The 16865-nt window shown below is 40.6% G+C and overlaps 1 protein-coding gene across 3 annotated transcripts in view; it reads right to left on the bottom strand.

Annotated features, from left to right (window-relative positions):
• The window catches only part of PTPRR (protein tyrosine phosphatase receptor type R), a 292728-nt gene that overhangs the window by 6737 nt on the left and 269126 nt on the right, over window positions 1-16865 (bottom strand). For all 3 annotated transcript variants that reach the window (XM_023226530.1, XM_023226531.2, XM_023226532.1), the window contains 2 exons: window positions 16435-16592; window positions 12211-12324 (listed from right to left, as the gene is read on the bottom strand). In XM_023226530.1, the coding sequence (XP_023082298.1) occupies window positions 12211-12324; window positions 16435-16592 (272 nt within the window). The remainder of the gene's footprint in view (window positions 1-12210; window positions 12325-16434; window positions 16593-16865) is intronic.

A 16865-nucleotide genomic window follows, 5' to 3' on the forward strand; every position in this document is an offset into this window, starting at 1 on the left:
TGCCCATTAAGATCCAAATATCTTTCTAAATATTGACCAGCCTAGAAGACAGGCATAGTGGAGGCAGATGACGTAGTGGAAAATAGTACGCTTAGAGTCTGACAGATTCAGGTTTGAATCCTTGTTTTTTAACTTACTTAGCTAAATGATTTTAGACAAGTCATTCAGTCCTTCCCAACCTGGCTTTTCTCACTTGTAAAATGACATAAATGACAAACGTCATCGGGTTGTGAGGATTAAATGAATCACAGCATATCAATGTCTGGCTGCAGGCTATTCACAGAATCCCCAGAAGCCCAGGGTTCTATAAAGGCGCCTGAGAACCCTGGGCAGGGCAGAGGAGGAGGAATGGGTCATTAGGACTAGATGCCAATCCCAGCTTTGACCAGGGAAGTTGTGTTTTTATTGGTTTTCTGTGTTGGTGTTCCTTGGAAGATTCTGCCTACAAAATGTTTTCCATTGTTCATAAAGAAGTTTGAAAATCACTGGCCTGGCTAATAAGGTATTTAGGTATTTATCTAATAAGGCTTCAAGTTTTGCAAGGTTTAAATGAAAGAATCCACAAAATGCTTGGCACAGTAACTGCCCTTCAGTGAGTACTAAATAAATGCTGTGTATTATTTTTCTTATTCTTAGTTAATACAACACCTAAGGTAACTATGTTTGGAAGAGTCGTGGTTCACTGGTGTTGTCCTGGTGTCATTATTAATTGGGTCACCTTTCACTCTTGGAAGTACCTTGGTTTGGATGATAAGTTATTTGTTCATCCTAATGATGCCCCATGCCATGCTGAGGAAGAAAGCCATTCCCTTTATTGCAAAAGTGGGGTTAGCCATGTGGCTTGGATTTCTTTGTGCCCACAGACTATGAACACTGTGTTTGGACAGGCCAGAGAGGATTCAGATATACTACCCTCCTATAAACGTCAGATAATCTCATATCACATTAGCCCTGCCAAACACAAAGATCAGTGTCGTCTCAGTCTCCATGCAGAGCAGCACGTAGCTGTGTCAGCTGGGGGTAAACTCAGGTTAGAAAGGGAAAAAAAATGTAGTCTTTTTTCCCTTTGCTACTGGGAGGGTGTTTGGAAAAAACCCCCTCCAGATGCCCAGGAGAGAGATTTGGCTTTTAACATGTTAAAATTTTGACCTTTTGTGACTATTCACTCACACATACAGAAAGCAACAGCCTTTCCTGTCGTACCGCCCAGCCCGTATCCGGTCTAATCAGTAGACAGAAGAAATTCTGCAGTGATGACTCACTTCTGGGCTAACAATGAAACTTATGCTCCTTTGCTTTTTATTATTTTCAAATCTGGAATTCTTTTGGTAAAGTTTGGTACAGTAAATTTAGAACAAAAGGTGTGGACGTTAATGTGCCTCCTGGGTAAAGCTCCGATAGCTTGGGCATGAGTCAAGTGAGGCTACCGTCTGCTGTGCTTAGCCGGGGTCAGCTGCAAGGTGTGTCTGGCCCCTTGGACAGAGGATTTCCCATGTCTTTATACAGATGTCATATCAAGGAGGGAGAACTTCAATGTAAATTTGGCCGATTCTGACCAGGAATTTTGAACATAGACACCTTCTCCAAAATAGATGTGTTCTAAAGTATCTGAAGGTCATAAAAATCAGCACACATTAAATAATTCAATTGATGAGTCTAACATATTTTGAGTTCCATTTTTTTCCCCCTGAAATTTAGCTGTTTTCTTGTGAACACTCAAGTTAACACTTAATTAACTCCAAGCCGGGAAGAAGGAAAATGTCCCGGCAACCACTTGGAAGATTCAGTTGGCATAATACGTTTTACAAAGTAGACCTCTTGTTATGATCTCAGGAACTATAATGTCAAGTAAATCCACACCAATTTTTAGGGCTTTATCTCCAAATGTCCTTAAAATAAGTCAACCAAAATGTTGAATTCCTGATCTTCAAATGAGATCTTTGAAGTTCATTAATCCGAGGAATCTTTGTGAGTATTTGGGAATGCAGAGAACTATGGATAAATGTAAGGTTACAGTTGATAAACCTTAGACCAACAAGTAGAAACTTTAGTTTCGAAATTATTTTAACCAGGTTTCGGAAACAAAAAATACGCTGGGGACGTATATTATCCTTGGAAATTGATGGCATATATTTTCTTCTGAGATTGCTGTAGTTAAAAAAGAAAAGAAAATCATCGAACTGAAGTGACTAATCAAAACATTTAAACAATGATATGACGCACATTGGAAGCATCTTTTTATCCTGTGTGGGAAGCCACAAGTGAGGCCTTTGGATGTCATTCCAATTTAAGCCCTCTAAGGTAAGGATGTACAGGCAACTACAAATTCCATCCTGACTCTTAAAAAGAAGGATTAGACAGATAATTTCCTGTTACTCACGAAGAAAAAAAGAGGGAAAAAAAGGCGTTGGAATCAGATATTATTTTACATGTTTAACTTCCCAGGTTCTGTTTTAAAATTCTTCCAGTGTCTAGTTGCCAATGGGATTAAAAGGAAAACGATGAGGAAAAAGTTATCTGAGGTCAGTCTGCAATGGAATATGTTCCTTTCCTGCCTGCTTAGATGTCTTCTGATGGTCATGAATTGCTCCTTAGTCATACTTCTGTAATATCTGTGTGCATGTGAAGTACTGTCTGATGTTAAAATATAAACATCATCTATAGTAATAAACTGAGACAGTGCATCTCTCATGAGAAAGGTGTAAATGACCTTCAATCACTATTTCAAACTGTAGAACCTTGACATACACAAGCCTAAATGAATCTTTTGTAGCAAGAGCTACATGCAGTGAAGCTGGTTGGTTTAGCTTTATAGCAATTGGTATTTTTAACTAGGTGGTATAGTTAGAACAATTTAGCGATATTTGAGATTAGAAGGTTTAAGAATTATATGGAAGGGTTTCTAAGTAATACAAAATGATTACACTGTGTTCAGTTTAGTGCTAATATTATGGATCTTTTTTTCAACTATACTTTTAAAAACTTGTTGACCTATAGACGTATGGTAATCTCCTGTTAATAGAAAAATGTGATGGAGCAAAATATCCCTTTTGCAACAATGCTGACCAACAGACAGTTCATTGTACTTATCATATTCAGATATAATAATAAGTAATCTAAACTAGAATAATCAGAGATAAACGATTTTCCCTGGTTTATATAGCAACTTTTTTGGGGTCATTGCCGAAGGCAAGATTAGAATGTGAATTTCCTCTCCCTTCATCTTGTGTGTAACCCACTTAGGCCTCCCACTCCAGAAAACAACAGCAGAAACCCCCAAATCCAGAATTTAGTCAATCTAATTTGAGCAAAATTGAAAGTTCAGTTCAGAGTGTTTTATAAAAACTTCAAAATTGGTCATGCGGCCTTGGCGATTTCCCCTTTTTTGGTTTTGAATTCTTCCTTTAGAATGAAAACTTTGGGCAATATATTCCTGAGGCTAGATTTTTAAAAAACCCACCCTTTTCCTAGGAGATGTTTGGCCAATGTTATGACTATTACTGCTATCCCATTGTTCTCCACATAAACAAAGCTTCAAAGACTCAAAGAAAGCAAGAGGTGAGAGGGATCTCAGAAAGTCAGTTGGTCACTCTGCAATCACTGAATTCCAGGATGGAAAAGCATCTTGTTGAAGGAGTCCTGACATCCACCTAAGCTTTGTTGTGAGTCACAGAATGAATATTAACTTGCAAGCATTAAAATAAAACAATCAGGTGGAGGTCCATGAGATACCTTACTCTTGATAGTAAGATATTTCTGGCTTTTATACCAGAAAAGGCTGGAGATCACTGTTATGCCCCACATCTCCTTTTACTATGTAGACACAGAGGCCTAGAGTGGACAAATAGTCACATAGAAAATCAGGGGGCAGAGCCAGGCACCAAGCTCCTTGACATCTGGTCCAGAGATGTCTGGCATCTCATTCTTTTACTAGTCTTACCAGACAGTGTTCAGTTGCAATTGCCATACCACCCACTTCATCTTTTAATTAAAAGTGAATGCAGTGGAAATGAGGGGATGATCCATTAATGCCCTTCTAAATAAAACATTCGTGGGTGTCTTGCACTGAATTTGAACTCCTACTTGGAAAAAAAAAAGAAATCTTATTTTAGTTCAAAATATGCTCAAAAGTATTAGTAAAAGGAGAATCACAGACTCATGAATCTGCAATGAGAACTGAGCATCTATTAATAGAAGTTGTCCCAAAGCCAATAAAAATAATGTCTTGCCAGAGAATGAGGAATCCACCAAATGGTTTTGTCATTGTTGTTATACTGGAAACATCCATTCAGCATAAAACATTTGTCTCTGAACCAGACCATTTAAATTTATTACTAAAATGCAGATTTGTGACTTGAGTAGAAATTACTTGTTCTTGTCATGTTAAATTACAATGACCAGGCATTGTAATTTTGGCGGTGGTGGTGGTGGAAATCAAGATTTTAATCCTATCCAGTGTTCAAGCTTTTGACTGATCGGTCATGAAAGAAGCCCCATTTTCAAGTATCCAAATCACTGTCTTGTCTTTTTCATTGCCGTTAGCCATACCTGGACTCCTCAGAGAAAGCAGCTACAAGTGACAAGGGGTAGACTATAAAAATAAGATGCACAGTGTGCAGCCTTCATTGCTAGTGGTTGGAGGTTGTTAAAAAGAGTAGAAAAGGATAGAAAAAAGCCTGTGAAACTTTTTGTTCAGCCTTCTGATATATTGGCTCTGTCTTTTCTCTCTCTTATTACACTTAGTTAGTTGCTTTTAATTAGTTGGCTCCACCCTTCCTTCCCCATCACATTTGTTTTTTTGAGACAGAGTCTCACTCTCTCACCCAGGCTGGAGTGCAGTGGTGTGAAGTCGGCTCACCACAACTCCGCCTCCCGGGTTCCAGCGATTCTCCTGCCTCAGTCTTCTGAGTAGCTGGGACTACAGGTGTGCACCACCATGCCCGGCTAATTTTTGTCTTTAGCAGAGATGGGCTTTCACCATGTTGGCCAGGCTGGTCTTGAACTCCTGACCTCAAGTGATTCACCTGCCTCAGCCTCCCAAAGTGCTGGTACTACAGGCCTGAGACACTGTGCCCGGCCCCTTTCCTCTTTTTAGTGGTCCAGATTCGGGCTTAAATTACTATCCCATCTCTAGTCTTCTCTTCACCACAAAGCTTCCTGAAAGAACAGCTTACCTTTATTATTACAACTTCTTTCCCTCTCATTTAGATGGCTCTTGAGGAAATTCGTCTGTGGTCAAATAAATGTGAAAAAATGCTTAAACAAAATTAAGGGAGTTTCTACACTGGGAGATTTTAGATTTTTTTAATGCATTAATGCTTACTGTGAATCTCCAAGTGGGGAAGACGTCAAAGAAATACAATGTAGGGCTGGGTGCCACGGCTCATGCCTGCAGCCCCAGCACTTTGGGAGCCCCAGGCGGGCGGATCATCTGAGGTCAGGATTTTGAGACCAGCCTGGCCAATATGGTGAAACACTGCCTCTACTAAAAATAAAAAAAAATTAACTGGGAGTAATCCCAACAGCTTGGGAGGCTGAGGCAGGATAATCGCTTGAACCTGGGAGGTGCAGGTTGCAGTTGGCTGAGATCGTGCCACTGCACTCCAGCCTGGGTGACAATAAAGAAACATATGTGTGTGTGTGTGTGTGTGTGTGTGTGTGTGTCCCGAACTTAGTCGAGAACCTACTTTGCTCCTGAACACCGCCAAGAGGGTTTGGCTTAGGAGGTTCTCAGTAAATAACTGTTAATTAAACTATGTCCTGAGACGGACAATCTTGGAAACTGGGAAAGCCAGTTAAGACACCCATTTTTCTACACCCAGGTGCCTGATGCATGCTCAGTAGCAGATATCTGGTGATGCCTGTTGAATGAATGAATGTATGCAGGATTCAGGAGCACCACTCTAAGCAGAGGTCTCAGATGCCTGTTCCACAGAACACAGGATGCAGGCCCATCTATTGTGTTGGTGCAAAAATAACTGTAATAGCAAAAACCCCAATTACTTTTGGACCAACCTAATACAAACACTCATTCCATTCTAAAAATATCCTAAGACAGAGTTAGCTTCAAGGGATTGTGACCTGTGCAGTCATATATCTCTCACCTTCTTATGCTGAGAAGGACCCTGCACTTGGGTTAATGCTTTGCTGTCACTGCCTTGAAGTATTTGATACTTTTTAATCAACAGATGTCACATTTTCATTTTATACTGGGCCTCACAAATTATGTAGCTGGTCCTGCCCAAAGTGTCCCTTGGAGCGCTCTTTGGCTCTGTCTTAGTGCCTCTTGCTTTCCCAAGACAAGCCATGAGCTTGTCTAACAGTCTCCTCGATCAAAGGACCTCACCATGGTGTGTCCAGCATCTGAAGCCCTCTCTTCAATTTCCCTTCATCAAAAGCCAAGTTCTGAATGTATTCCTAATGCCGGGAGTTACACTCTCTCCAGCTACCACACTGAAAAGAACAGGTCACCTCGTTTAGATTGAAGCGTTAATAGCTTAGAAGACATAAAGGGTTACCCCATCTCCCATCCCCAGGTTCAATAAACTTTAGAAAAGGATGATTCTTTTAAAAGAATCCATCCAAAATTAGCTCTTTACTAGCAGTATTTTAGACATCTGCTATACATTTTAGCATCCTCCATAGATAGATATTTCAAGAAGCAGCAATTTTTTGTCCCTCAAATTGTACTCTTAAGGCAGTTGCTGACAATGTCACTCCATCTATTCATAAAGCAGCTCTCATTTATACTAAAAACTGTTTTAAAAATTATGGTGTCCTGTTGTCATTGCATTTTGTTTATAAGAGGTGGAGTTTTGCTATGTTGCCCAGGGTGGCCTCAAACTCCTGGGCTCATTTATTTAAATTGGCAGAGTATTATCAAAGAGATACGTTTTTGTCAAGAAGTTTTACAATAAACATATTCCAAAAGCCTATTTACTTTTATCTATAAGATTGATAAAAATCAGAGAAATAATTAGAGATCAGGTAAATGTCCCAGATTCCAATAGGTCCATTTTGTTACTTCCCAAGCTACTTGACTTCAGACAAGTTACTTGATATCTCGAAATCTTTGGTTCCTCTTTAAAAAAAACACGAGGCCAAGAGATGCTTCTTTTCCTTCACTTGGGTTTATTTTTGGAGTTAAATAAGTCATGTGCTTCGAAGACAGTGGTGAAGAGTTCCATGATTAAATACATTTCCGTATGTTGAATAGTGCATTCTGGAATCTCGGAGGACAGATTCAGGCTGAAGGTAAGGATAGCCAGGAAAATCAGAATTTGTGGACACGGTTTGAATAAGTGATGAAGAAAGATACGCTGCAAATGCATAAGGGTAGACGTTTGGATTGGCTGAGACCAGTTTTCCCTTTACTGGCATGAGCCAAAAACATGGTTAATGGCAGCAGTTAGTCACAAATTGGAATTTTAAAAATGAGGTATAATAGGAAAAAGCTGAAGGACTGGAACAGGAAGCAAGAATGATGGAGAAAAAGAAGCAAGATGAGGTGAAAGGAAAGGGATAGGTTTTCTGTTTTGCTTTTCATAATAACTACAAGAGTCTACAACAGAAGGAAGAGACAAGAAAAGGAAAACGTATGTTGATCCTGTGAAGGAAGGAGGTGAAGGAAAGACCTTTCAAAGGAAGGTTCAAGGAGAGGATCTGTTTCATAAACAACAGAAACAGCTGCTCAGAAAGAATGCAGAAAAGGTCTTGATGAAGAAATCAGAATGATTTTGATGCATATATTGGCAGTCATTCAAACCCAAGGGGGTTGGGTGCCTATAGGCTTCAGAGCAGAGAAGTTGGATCTGTTTTCAAGATCCTATCAGAAGTGAAAAGACAAGACCTGTGGGAAGACCTTGGTGGTGGCGGAAGGCCAAGGCTAAAGTTTCTGACCATTTGCTTTAGGAAGGAAGGAACAGATAGAGGAGGCATTGTGATGTGGTTTAAAAAAAAAAAAATGCATTTGCAATTCCATTTAAAACCAGAGGACAATTTGTTAGACCTGAAAGGGGAATGTGACTGGGAAGTGGAATCCAAGGTGGAGGTCAGGCTATGAAAGCGGGCAGGGGAGGTGGGAGATGGGAGGGTGAACAGGCAAGAATTAATGGTAACATAGCAAGAGCCAAGAAAAAGCAAACCAAGCCTGTTTTTCATCACGTTCTTCCAAGTAGGATCAGAACAGGTGTTGTTGGAGGCCAATTTGGTTTGGAGTCACTTTAGATCCACACATGTGTTTGGCATGCATGGAATTCTGGCATTAAATAAGAACACAGGACTCCATGATATGAACTGGAGTACCCAGGTGACTTGAGGGTCTCAGGTGGCAGCCTTGTTTACAGAAGCACAGATCAGGACAGATGAAAGTCAAAGTGGGAGCAGCTCTGACTGACTGAGTGCTGCTTCTCCCCCTCAGAGGTACGGCCCCTTTCCTGTGAGAAGACAGGCTCCAAAATGTGAAGTGAAAACTGATCCTATTCTAGCTGAGGTGGACTACACGGGATGGAAGGCAAAGGAATTTCAGGAGATTAAGACAGCAATTATAAGAGGAGAAGGGATAATTGGAACTGATCTTTTTTATGTACAAGAAGAAAATATTTTTGGAAGCAGTTACATGTGGGGTGTGGTAAGAGGGAAGTGGGGTTGAGGGGTAAAGACAGGATAAGCAATGTAGGCTGAGTGTTCTACTAAATACATTGCAGGTTTAATGTCATGCAAATGTGACTTAAGTCCTGTGAGGTATATATTACTATTTCCCGTTTACAGGCACATGTTTAGCTTCCTTGCTATGTACAGTGATAAAAACTGTGGAAACTTGATTGAATGCTTATTACATACCAGGCATTTCACATAGGTCATACCTTTTCATCCTTACAATAACAATAGAAAATATATACCACTATTACTCCAATTTTCCAAATGAGAAAACTCATGGAGGCAGGGAGAAGAACAGTAACTTGCTCAAGGTCGTACAACCAAAAAATGGTAGAAGCCGGGATGTAAATTCAGGCAGACAATCTTTTTCCAGAGCCCAGAATGTTAACCGCCATGATGAACTGCTTCTAGAGTTTACATGCTGACAGAAAGGGAAAATAAGAAAGAAACAAACGCAGTAGAAAACAAAGAGAGAAGATACCAAACGTAGCAGAAAACAAAGAGGAAAGATACACTTTTTTTTTTTTTTTTTTTTTGAGACGGAGTCTTGCTCTGTCGCCCGGGCTGGAGTGCAGTGGCTGGATATCGGCTCACTGCAAGCTCCGCCCCCCGGGTTCACGCCATTCTCCTGCCTCAGCCTCCAGAGTAGCTGGGACTACAGGCGCCCGCCACCTCGCCCGGCTAGTTTTTTGTATTTTTAGTAGAGACGGGGTTTCACCGGGTTAGCCAGGATGGTCTCGATCTCCTGACCTCGTGATCCACCCGTCTCAGCCTCCCAAAGTGCTGGGATTACAGGCTTGAACCACCACGCGCGGCCCAGAAAGATACACTTACAAAGGCTTAGAGGCTACCGTTTAAAAGGAGGCAAGAACATTATGGATGGGAAGGGAAAAACTAATCTGAACAGGGAAATTTGAATTTCTTTTTTTTTAGAGATAAGAGAAACTTCACAGATAATTTTAATAATAATAATAAAGATGATAATAACATAATAAACATTTATTGAGGGATTACTATGTGCCAGACCCTATTCCAAGTGCTATATATATTATCTCATTTTTCAGAATAATCTTCTTGTCTTTTTTATTGAAATCCCAGGACATAGTACATAGTGCTCAAAGCATATTTGTTGGAAAAGAAATCTTGAAAGGTAATTATATGGCCTGGCAGAGTGGCTTATACCTACAATCCCAGCACTTTGGGAGGCCAAGATGTGAGGATTGTATGAGTCCAGGAGTTCAAGACTGGCCTGGGCAACATGGCAAAACCCTGTCTCTACAAAAAATACAAAAATCAGCTGAGTGTGGCACACGCTTGTAGTCCCAGGAGGTCGAGGCTACAGTGGGCCATGATCACGCCACTGCACTGCAGCTTGGGCAACACAGCGAGGCTGTCTCCAGGAAAAAAAGAAAGGTTAGTGTATAATTTTCTCTTTTTAGAAAACTCTAGGTCATAGGGCTAAAGCTCAAGGGACTCAATGCCTGTGTCCCTCTTTGTCTTATTACTTCACAGCATTTATTTCTGTCTGAAATTATCTTGGTATATTTTGCTTGTTTATTATCTTTTTCTGCTAGCATATAAATTCTCAGAGAGCAGAAAATGCTTGTTTAATGCTGTATTTGCAGCATCGAGACCAATGCCTAAGGCATATGAAGTGATTAGTAAACATTTGCTGTTTGTTGTTTGTTTTTAGAGACAGGGTCTCACTTTGTTGCTCAGGCTGGTCGCAAACTCCTGAACTCAAGGGATCCTCCTGCTTCGGCCTGCCAAGGTGCTGGGATTACAGGCGAGAGCCACTACACCTAGCCAACAACTCTTGTTCCACTGTAGTACACTGAATTACTGAGCAGAGACGCCTGCTGCTTATCGTTTTGTGCCTTCTCTGAAGCAGCATCTGTTCAGTTTCTCCATCACTAACTCAATCGTCCATTTACCCAGGCAGGCTTAGTTGTGGATCAAGGAAGAAGAGAAGTTTCCTGTTTATCTTGTTTTCAAAATGAACAGAGGTTATAACAAAGGTGATCAAACCGTATCTCTATAAAAATGACTCTTCTGTCTCACCCTCACAAGGATGGCTACTATCAAAAAAAGCAAAGCAGAAAATAAAGTGTCAGTGAAGATGTGGAGAAACTGGAACCCTTGTGAGTTGTTGGTGGGATTGTAAAATGGTACAGCCATTGCAGAAAACACCATGATGGATTCCTCAAAAAACTAAAAATAGAATTCCATATGAGCCACCAATCCCACTTTTTGGGTATATACTCAAAAGAATTGAAAACAGGGTCTTGAACAGATATTTGCATACCCATGTTCATAGCAGCAGTATTCACAATAGTCAAAATACGGACGCAACTCAAGTGTTCATCAATGGATGAATGGATGAACAAAATATATGATCTAAAATGGAATATTATTCAGCCTTAAAAAGGAAGGAAATTCTGACACATGCTACAACACAGATGAACCTTGAGGATGTTATGCTAAGTGAAATAAGCCAGCCACAAACAGACAAATACTGTATGACTCCACTTACATAAAAGGTGCCTAGAGCGTTTAAACTTATAGAGACAGAAAATAGAATGGCAGTTACCAGTTGCGCTGACGGAGGAATGAGGAGCTTTTTAATGGGTACTGAGTTTTTCAACATGAAAAGAACTCCAGAGATTGGTTGTACAACAGTGTGAATGTACTTAACCCTAATAAATTGTCCACTTACAAATGGTTAGGGTGATATATTTTGCCACGTATATTTTGTCACAATTTAATAAAAACATTAAAAAATAACTTTGGGGGCCAGGTGCAGTGGCTCTCACCTATAATCCCAGCACTTTGGGAGGCCAAGAAAGGAGGTTCCCTTGAGCCTAGCCATTCTAGACCAACCTGGGCAACACAGTGAGACCCTGTCTCTATAAAAGAAATTAGCCATGTGTGGTGGTGCTCGCCTATAGTCCCAGCTACTTGGGGGGATGAGGTAGGAGGACCACATGAGCCCAGGAATTCTAGGCTGTAGTGAGCCATAATCACAACACTGCACTACAGCTTGGGTGACAAAGTGAGACTCTGTCTCAAAAAAATAATAAGTAAATAAATAACTTCAGGCCAGGCATGGTGGCTCACGCCTGTAATCTCAGCACTTTGGGAAGCCCAAGTGGGAGAGTCACTTGCAGTCAAGAGTTCAAGAACAACCTGAGTAATATAACAAGACCCCATCTCCACAAAACACTAAAAAAATTAGCCAGGCGTGGCACACACCTGTAGACCTAGCTACATGCGGGGGCTGAGGTGCAAGGATTGCTTGAGCTCAGGAATTTGAGGCTGCAGGGAGCTGAGATTGCACCACTGCACTCCGGCCTGGGTGACAGATCAAGACCTTGTCTCAAAAAAGAGAGAAAAAAGGCTTTATAATATAATGCATATACTTAAGCATTTTACAAGTATCTCTACAGAGACACAGGACCTTGGAGCCTGGGATGTTTATGTGTGAAGTCAGGCTGATGAGATCAGGCTGTGAATGATAACAGTGCTCTGAAGGCAAGCCTCTGTGACACTCACCTATCCATACGAAGCTGACAGACAATGCTTAGTGCATCCACAACTCCTTCTTCTTTCAACTGTCGACAGCCAATGGATGTAGCAATGAAACACCCCGTTCTACCTATTCCTGCACTGAAAAGAAAAGAACATTAAAAAGTAGGGGAAAATGACAAAGATAGGAAACATTCTTTTACAAGAGTACTTTTCAATTTGAAACCACAGTTAAAAGTAGTATTCATGTATTGAGTATTATAAACCTGGCCCTGTGCTAAGAGCTTAAAATATATTTTTACATTTAATTATAAGTAGTAGGATGAGAGGGGTGGAGGGAAGTGATGAGTGGGGGGGACAGTAAAAAGGCATTATAACTGTTCTAGAAAAAATAAAAAATAATTAATGTCTGCACTTAGGCAAGATACAGGCAGTAGAAAGGAGGGGGAAGATTTAGACACATCACCAGTGTGAATCTGGAGGACTGGAGCTGAAGAGGGAGAAAAGCAAAAAGTCAAAGATGACTAGGCTTGGAGAGAAAGAATGGTGATGCCCTGAGGCCAAAGTGCATCCTGGAATAGGGTGAATTTGAAGGAGGCAGGGAAGGGGAGTTTGATCTTGGACATACTGATGTTGAGAAGTCTAGTGAATAATTGAGCAATTGAAGACTGGATTCATTTTAGGAGAGGGTACAGCTAGAGGCACATATTTCCAAGAGATTTGTATAGCTATAATAATTGAACAGAAATACTGCCTGTCCTGTTAGGTTTATACATTCAGCTGCCTTAGATATGTCCATAAAATCAACCTCACAAGCACACGTGCTCTCTCTGTCTCTGTCTGCAGTTTTAACCGCTAACAGTCTCTATGTAAAAGATTCTTTCAAATCTACATCTAGACTACCTAAATTTCCTAAACTCTAGATTGTCATTCCATCTCCTCCTTACTATTTTGGACTTGCTTCAGTTCAATGTGTCTCAATTCAATGTATCTATAACAGAATTATCTTTTCCCTCAATGGCATTACCAGTCAGCCACAAGTTTTCCAGCCTAGAAATCTTGGAACCATCTTTTACATCTCTCCCTTTCTCACCTCCCACATCCAACCTGTTACCACTTCTTCTATTTTCCATCTCTGCTGAGCCTGTGGGATTCATGCTTTCCTTTCTATAGACTGTACTCACGTTTTCAACATCTCCTTTTTTCATGATTAGCAGTGATCTCATTATAGTTTCCAAGTCTCAAGTCTTTTCCTGGACAAATTCGCACAGCTGCTAGGTTCATCTTTCTGAAATAGGGACTTAATTATATCATTCCCTGCTCAAAATCTGTAGATGGCTCCATTAGTTATAGCATAACGCCTAACCTCCTTACCATGGTATTCATGACCTTGCAAAATCTGAATGTGACTAACTTTCAAGCCTTTTGTATTTTGCTGTCTTCCTTCCCACGTGCCACGATTTTCACTTAAATTGTTTGCAAAACAGCTTTTGGTTTTCCAATTTTTCTGTGTTAACAATGTTTTCTCGGTCAGAAATGCCCTCCCTCCTTTTAAAACCACAACATTGATTATTTCAAAAGGCTCAGTTCAGCATTATTCTAGTTTTTAGAAGTTTTCTTCGGCTCCCATGGTTGGAAATAATTGCTCCCCTCTTGGCACTCAAATAGCACCTATTTCTCACATTTGGCACTTGTTTCCTGTCAAACGTGAGTGCAGAGGAATTCAGAGGAGTGGCTCCCTTTTTGTTGAAGTTTCCACAGAAAGTTCATTTCATTGAAGAAATAGGATTGGAACTGTGCCCCATGAATGGCAGGCATTTAGGCTGTCATAATTGAGGGGAATATTCTAGGTGCGACAATGATATATAACGAAAGAAGGAAAGAATTAATGAGAAACAGCAAATATGATTTGCAACAATAAGTAGAATAGCTTGTCTTGAAGAGGAAGTTATTTTAGTGGAACTGTGGGAAATAAAGATAGAAAGGTACCCTGCGATCTTATATGGAAGTCTAAGAGGTTTGAAATTCATCTGTTTTTTTAAAATAACAATTTGATGACTGTAAGCTTCCACTCTTCAGAAAAAATCACATAAGTTTACATACTCAAATGTGTTCAAATAATTTCAAGAAGTCCACTGACTTCTGCGGTTTATGCATAGGTTCAAGGTCAGGGACTTTTGCTCTAGTGTTTTTGTTGTTTGTTTTTATGACAGAGTCTTGCTCTGTTGCCCAGTTTGCTGAAATACGTTGGCGGGATCTTGACTCACTATAACCTCTGCCTCCTTGGTTCAAGTGATTCTCCTTCCTCTGCCTCCCAAGTAGCTGGGAGTACAGGCACATGCCACCACGCCTGGCTAATTTTTGTATTTTTAGTAGAGAGGGGGTTTCATCATATTGGCCAGGCTGGTCTTGAACTCCTGACCTCAAGTGATCCGCTCGCCTCGGCCTCCCAAAGTGCTGGGATTACAAGCGTGAGCTACCGCACCTGGCCCATTGACAAACTTTGAGCAGAGACTCCATGTAAGGTAAGATGGAGAAGGGCACAGGTAGGCCATGGTGGCGGTGAGAGCATGGGGGAGTGTGGTATGTATGTGCATTTTACCAGCTACTTCTAAAATACATGGATGAGGTCAGAAGGGCTTGAACTATGGTGGCTGGACAGGAAATGGTGATTATGGGAGAAGCTTTGAAGGGAAAGCCAATCTAGTGACTGATTAGATACTGAGGTTGGAGTTAAAAGAAGGGCCAGAGATAACTGTCAACATGGGATGCTGAGTGACTGGAAAAAAGATAGTCTCATTCTCAGAAATAGTAATCAGAAGGGGAGCTGGTTTTATAGGGGAAGTGACTAGTTCATTTTAGATATCCTGAGTGTTTAATGACTTTGGGTGGGGGACGGTTCCAGCCCTAAAGCATAGTGAGTTAGGCTGTTTTTTTGTTTTTGTTTTTTTGGCTCCAAGTGAAGTTTAGGATAAAACCAGTGTTATCTACCTTCGGATAAATAGACACATATTAAACTTTACTCTTAATTAAACCACACAATCTCAAAAAAGGAGGCTAAAATTATACTCTAAAATAATATATTTATTAAATATATCATCAAAAGCTGACTTAAGAGACCTATGCGGTTAAACAAAGCAACACAAATTATTTTGAGAAAGCATGAAGAATAAATGGCTGGCTGGGCTTGGTAGCTCGCACTTGTAATCCCAGCACTTTGGGAGGCCAAGGCAGGTGGATCACGTTTGAAGTCAGGAGTTCGAGACCAGCCTGGCCAGCATGGTGAAATCCCCGTCTCTACTAAAAATACAAAAATTAGCCAGGCATGGTGGCGCACGTCTGTAATTCCAGCTACTTCAGAGGCTGAGGCAGGGGAATCACTTGAGCCCAGGAGGCAGAGGTTGCAGTGAGCCGAGATCGTGCCACTGCACTCCAGCCTGGGCAATGGAGTGAGACTCTGTCTCAAAATAAATAAATAAATAAATAAATAAATAAATAAATAAATAAGTAAATAGTTGTTCATATAAATTACTTTAAAAACGCTCGCTTCAGTTTGGTTACATTAAAAGGAAAACAAGGGGAAGGAGGTATCAGTTCTAGAAGGAGAGCTTGGAACTAGAAATTAGGGACAGGAACCAGCACAGACCCTGCTGCTGTTGTTGGCCTGGCCTCTAGCGCTCCATGTTCTGGTAACAGCACTTTGTTTTCCTTTGGTGAACTACCATTTGCTCAATTCTCATTTCGTAAATTTATTTCAACCTGTTTTTCCGGAGATAACTCTTAAAATAATTGACTGGCTTTCACCAAACTTGAAATAGTAATAAATGTTACCAAGATAAAAACCAAGCAGAGTTCACTTGTCATCTTGAAACAACAAAGAAGCCACTGATAACTTCAAAGAATGCATCTTAATTCCTAGTGTGTACAAGACTGATGAGACTAAATGAATCAATATAAGTTTCAAAGCAGATAACTGCTGAATAAGGTCTCCTGTTCACTGAGCCATTTATTTCGAACTTGTATTTCGCCCACTGTGTAACTGTTGTTTGCCAAAAATGACCTAAAAGCATGACCTCACTTCTGTCAGCATAATCTTGATTAAGACTCAAATATAAGGGACTTAACCAGTTTCAATAAATATTTAATTTGCCAACAAAGTCACATCCAGGAAGCAAAACCCACTTGCACCTGCACTATGACTTTACAAAGAATGGGCCATTGCTTAGACAGAAAGGACCATTCACATCTTACCTGCAGTGGACAACCACAGGCCCTCGGCCCTGGGAAGCAAGTCTGTCTTCTTCCACATCCAGCATGAGCTGTAGGAGGGGCTGGGCACTGTCTGGAGTCTTGTGATCAGGCCATGAGGTGTACCAGTAATGCTTCACATGTTGGGTGTGGCTTCCTTGCTGAAAATAGCAACAGCCACCAAATGCCTCATTCACTTGTAGAACTAAAAGTCATCCAAACCACAATACTGAATGCCTTTTATCACCCCCATCTTGCTGGCAATTTATTTCTAGGTGGGAAAAACATTTAGAAGATTTTTGAAGAGTGCCCTTTTACTTTGAGAAGACTTTACTGTCAGTATTCAGTTCACAAAGTGAGAAAGTCTTACCTTTGTTGAGATTTGTATCTCTACCTATAGCTATAATATAGATCATAAATGTGACATATGCTAA

This window comes from Piliocolobus tephrosceles, chromosome 10, assembly GCF_002776525.5.
Source record: "Piliocolobus tephrosceles isolate RC106 chromosome 10, ASM277652v3, whole genome shotgun sequence".
NCBI classification, from domain to species: Eukaryota; Metazoa; Chordata; class Mammalia; order Primates; family Cercopithecidae; genus Piliocolobus; species Piliocolobus tephrosceles.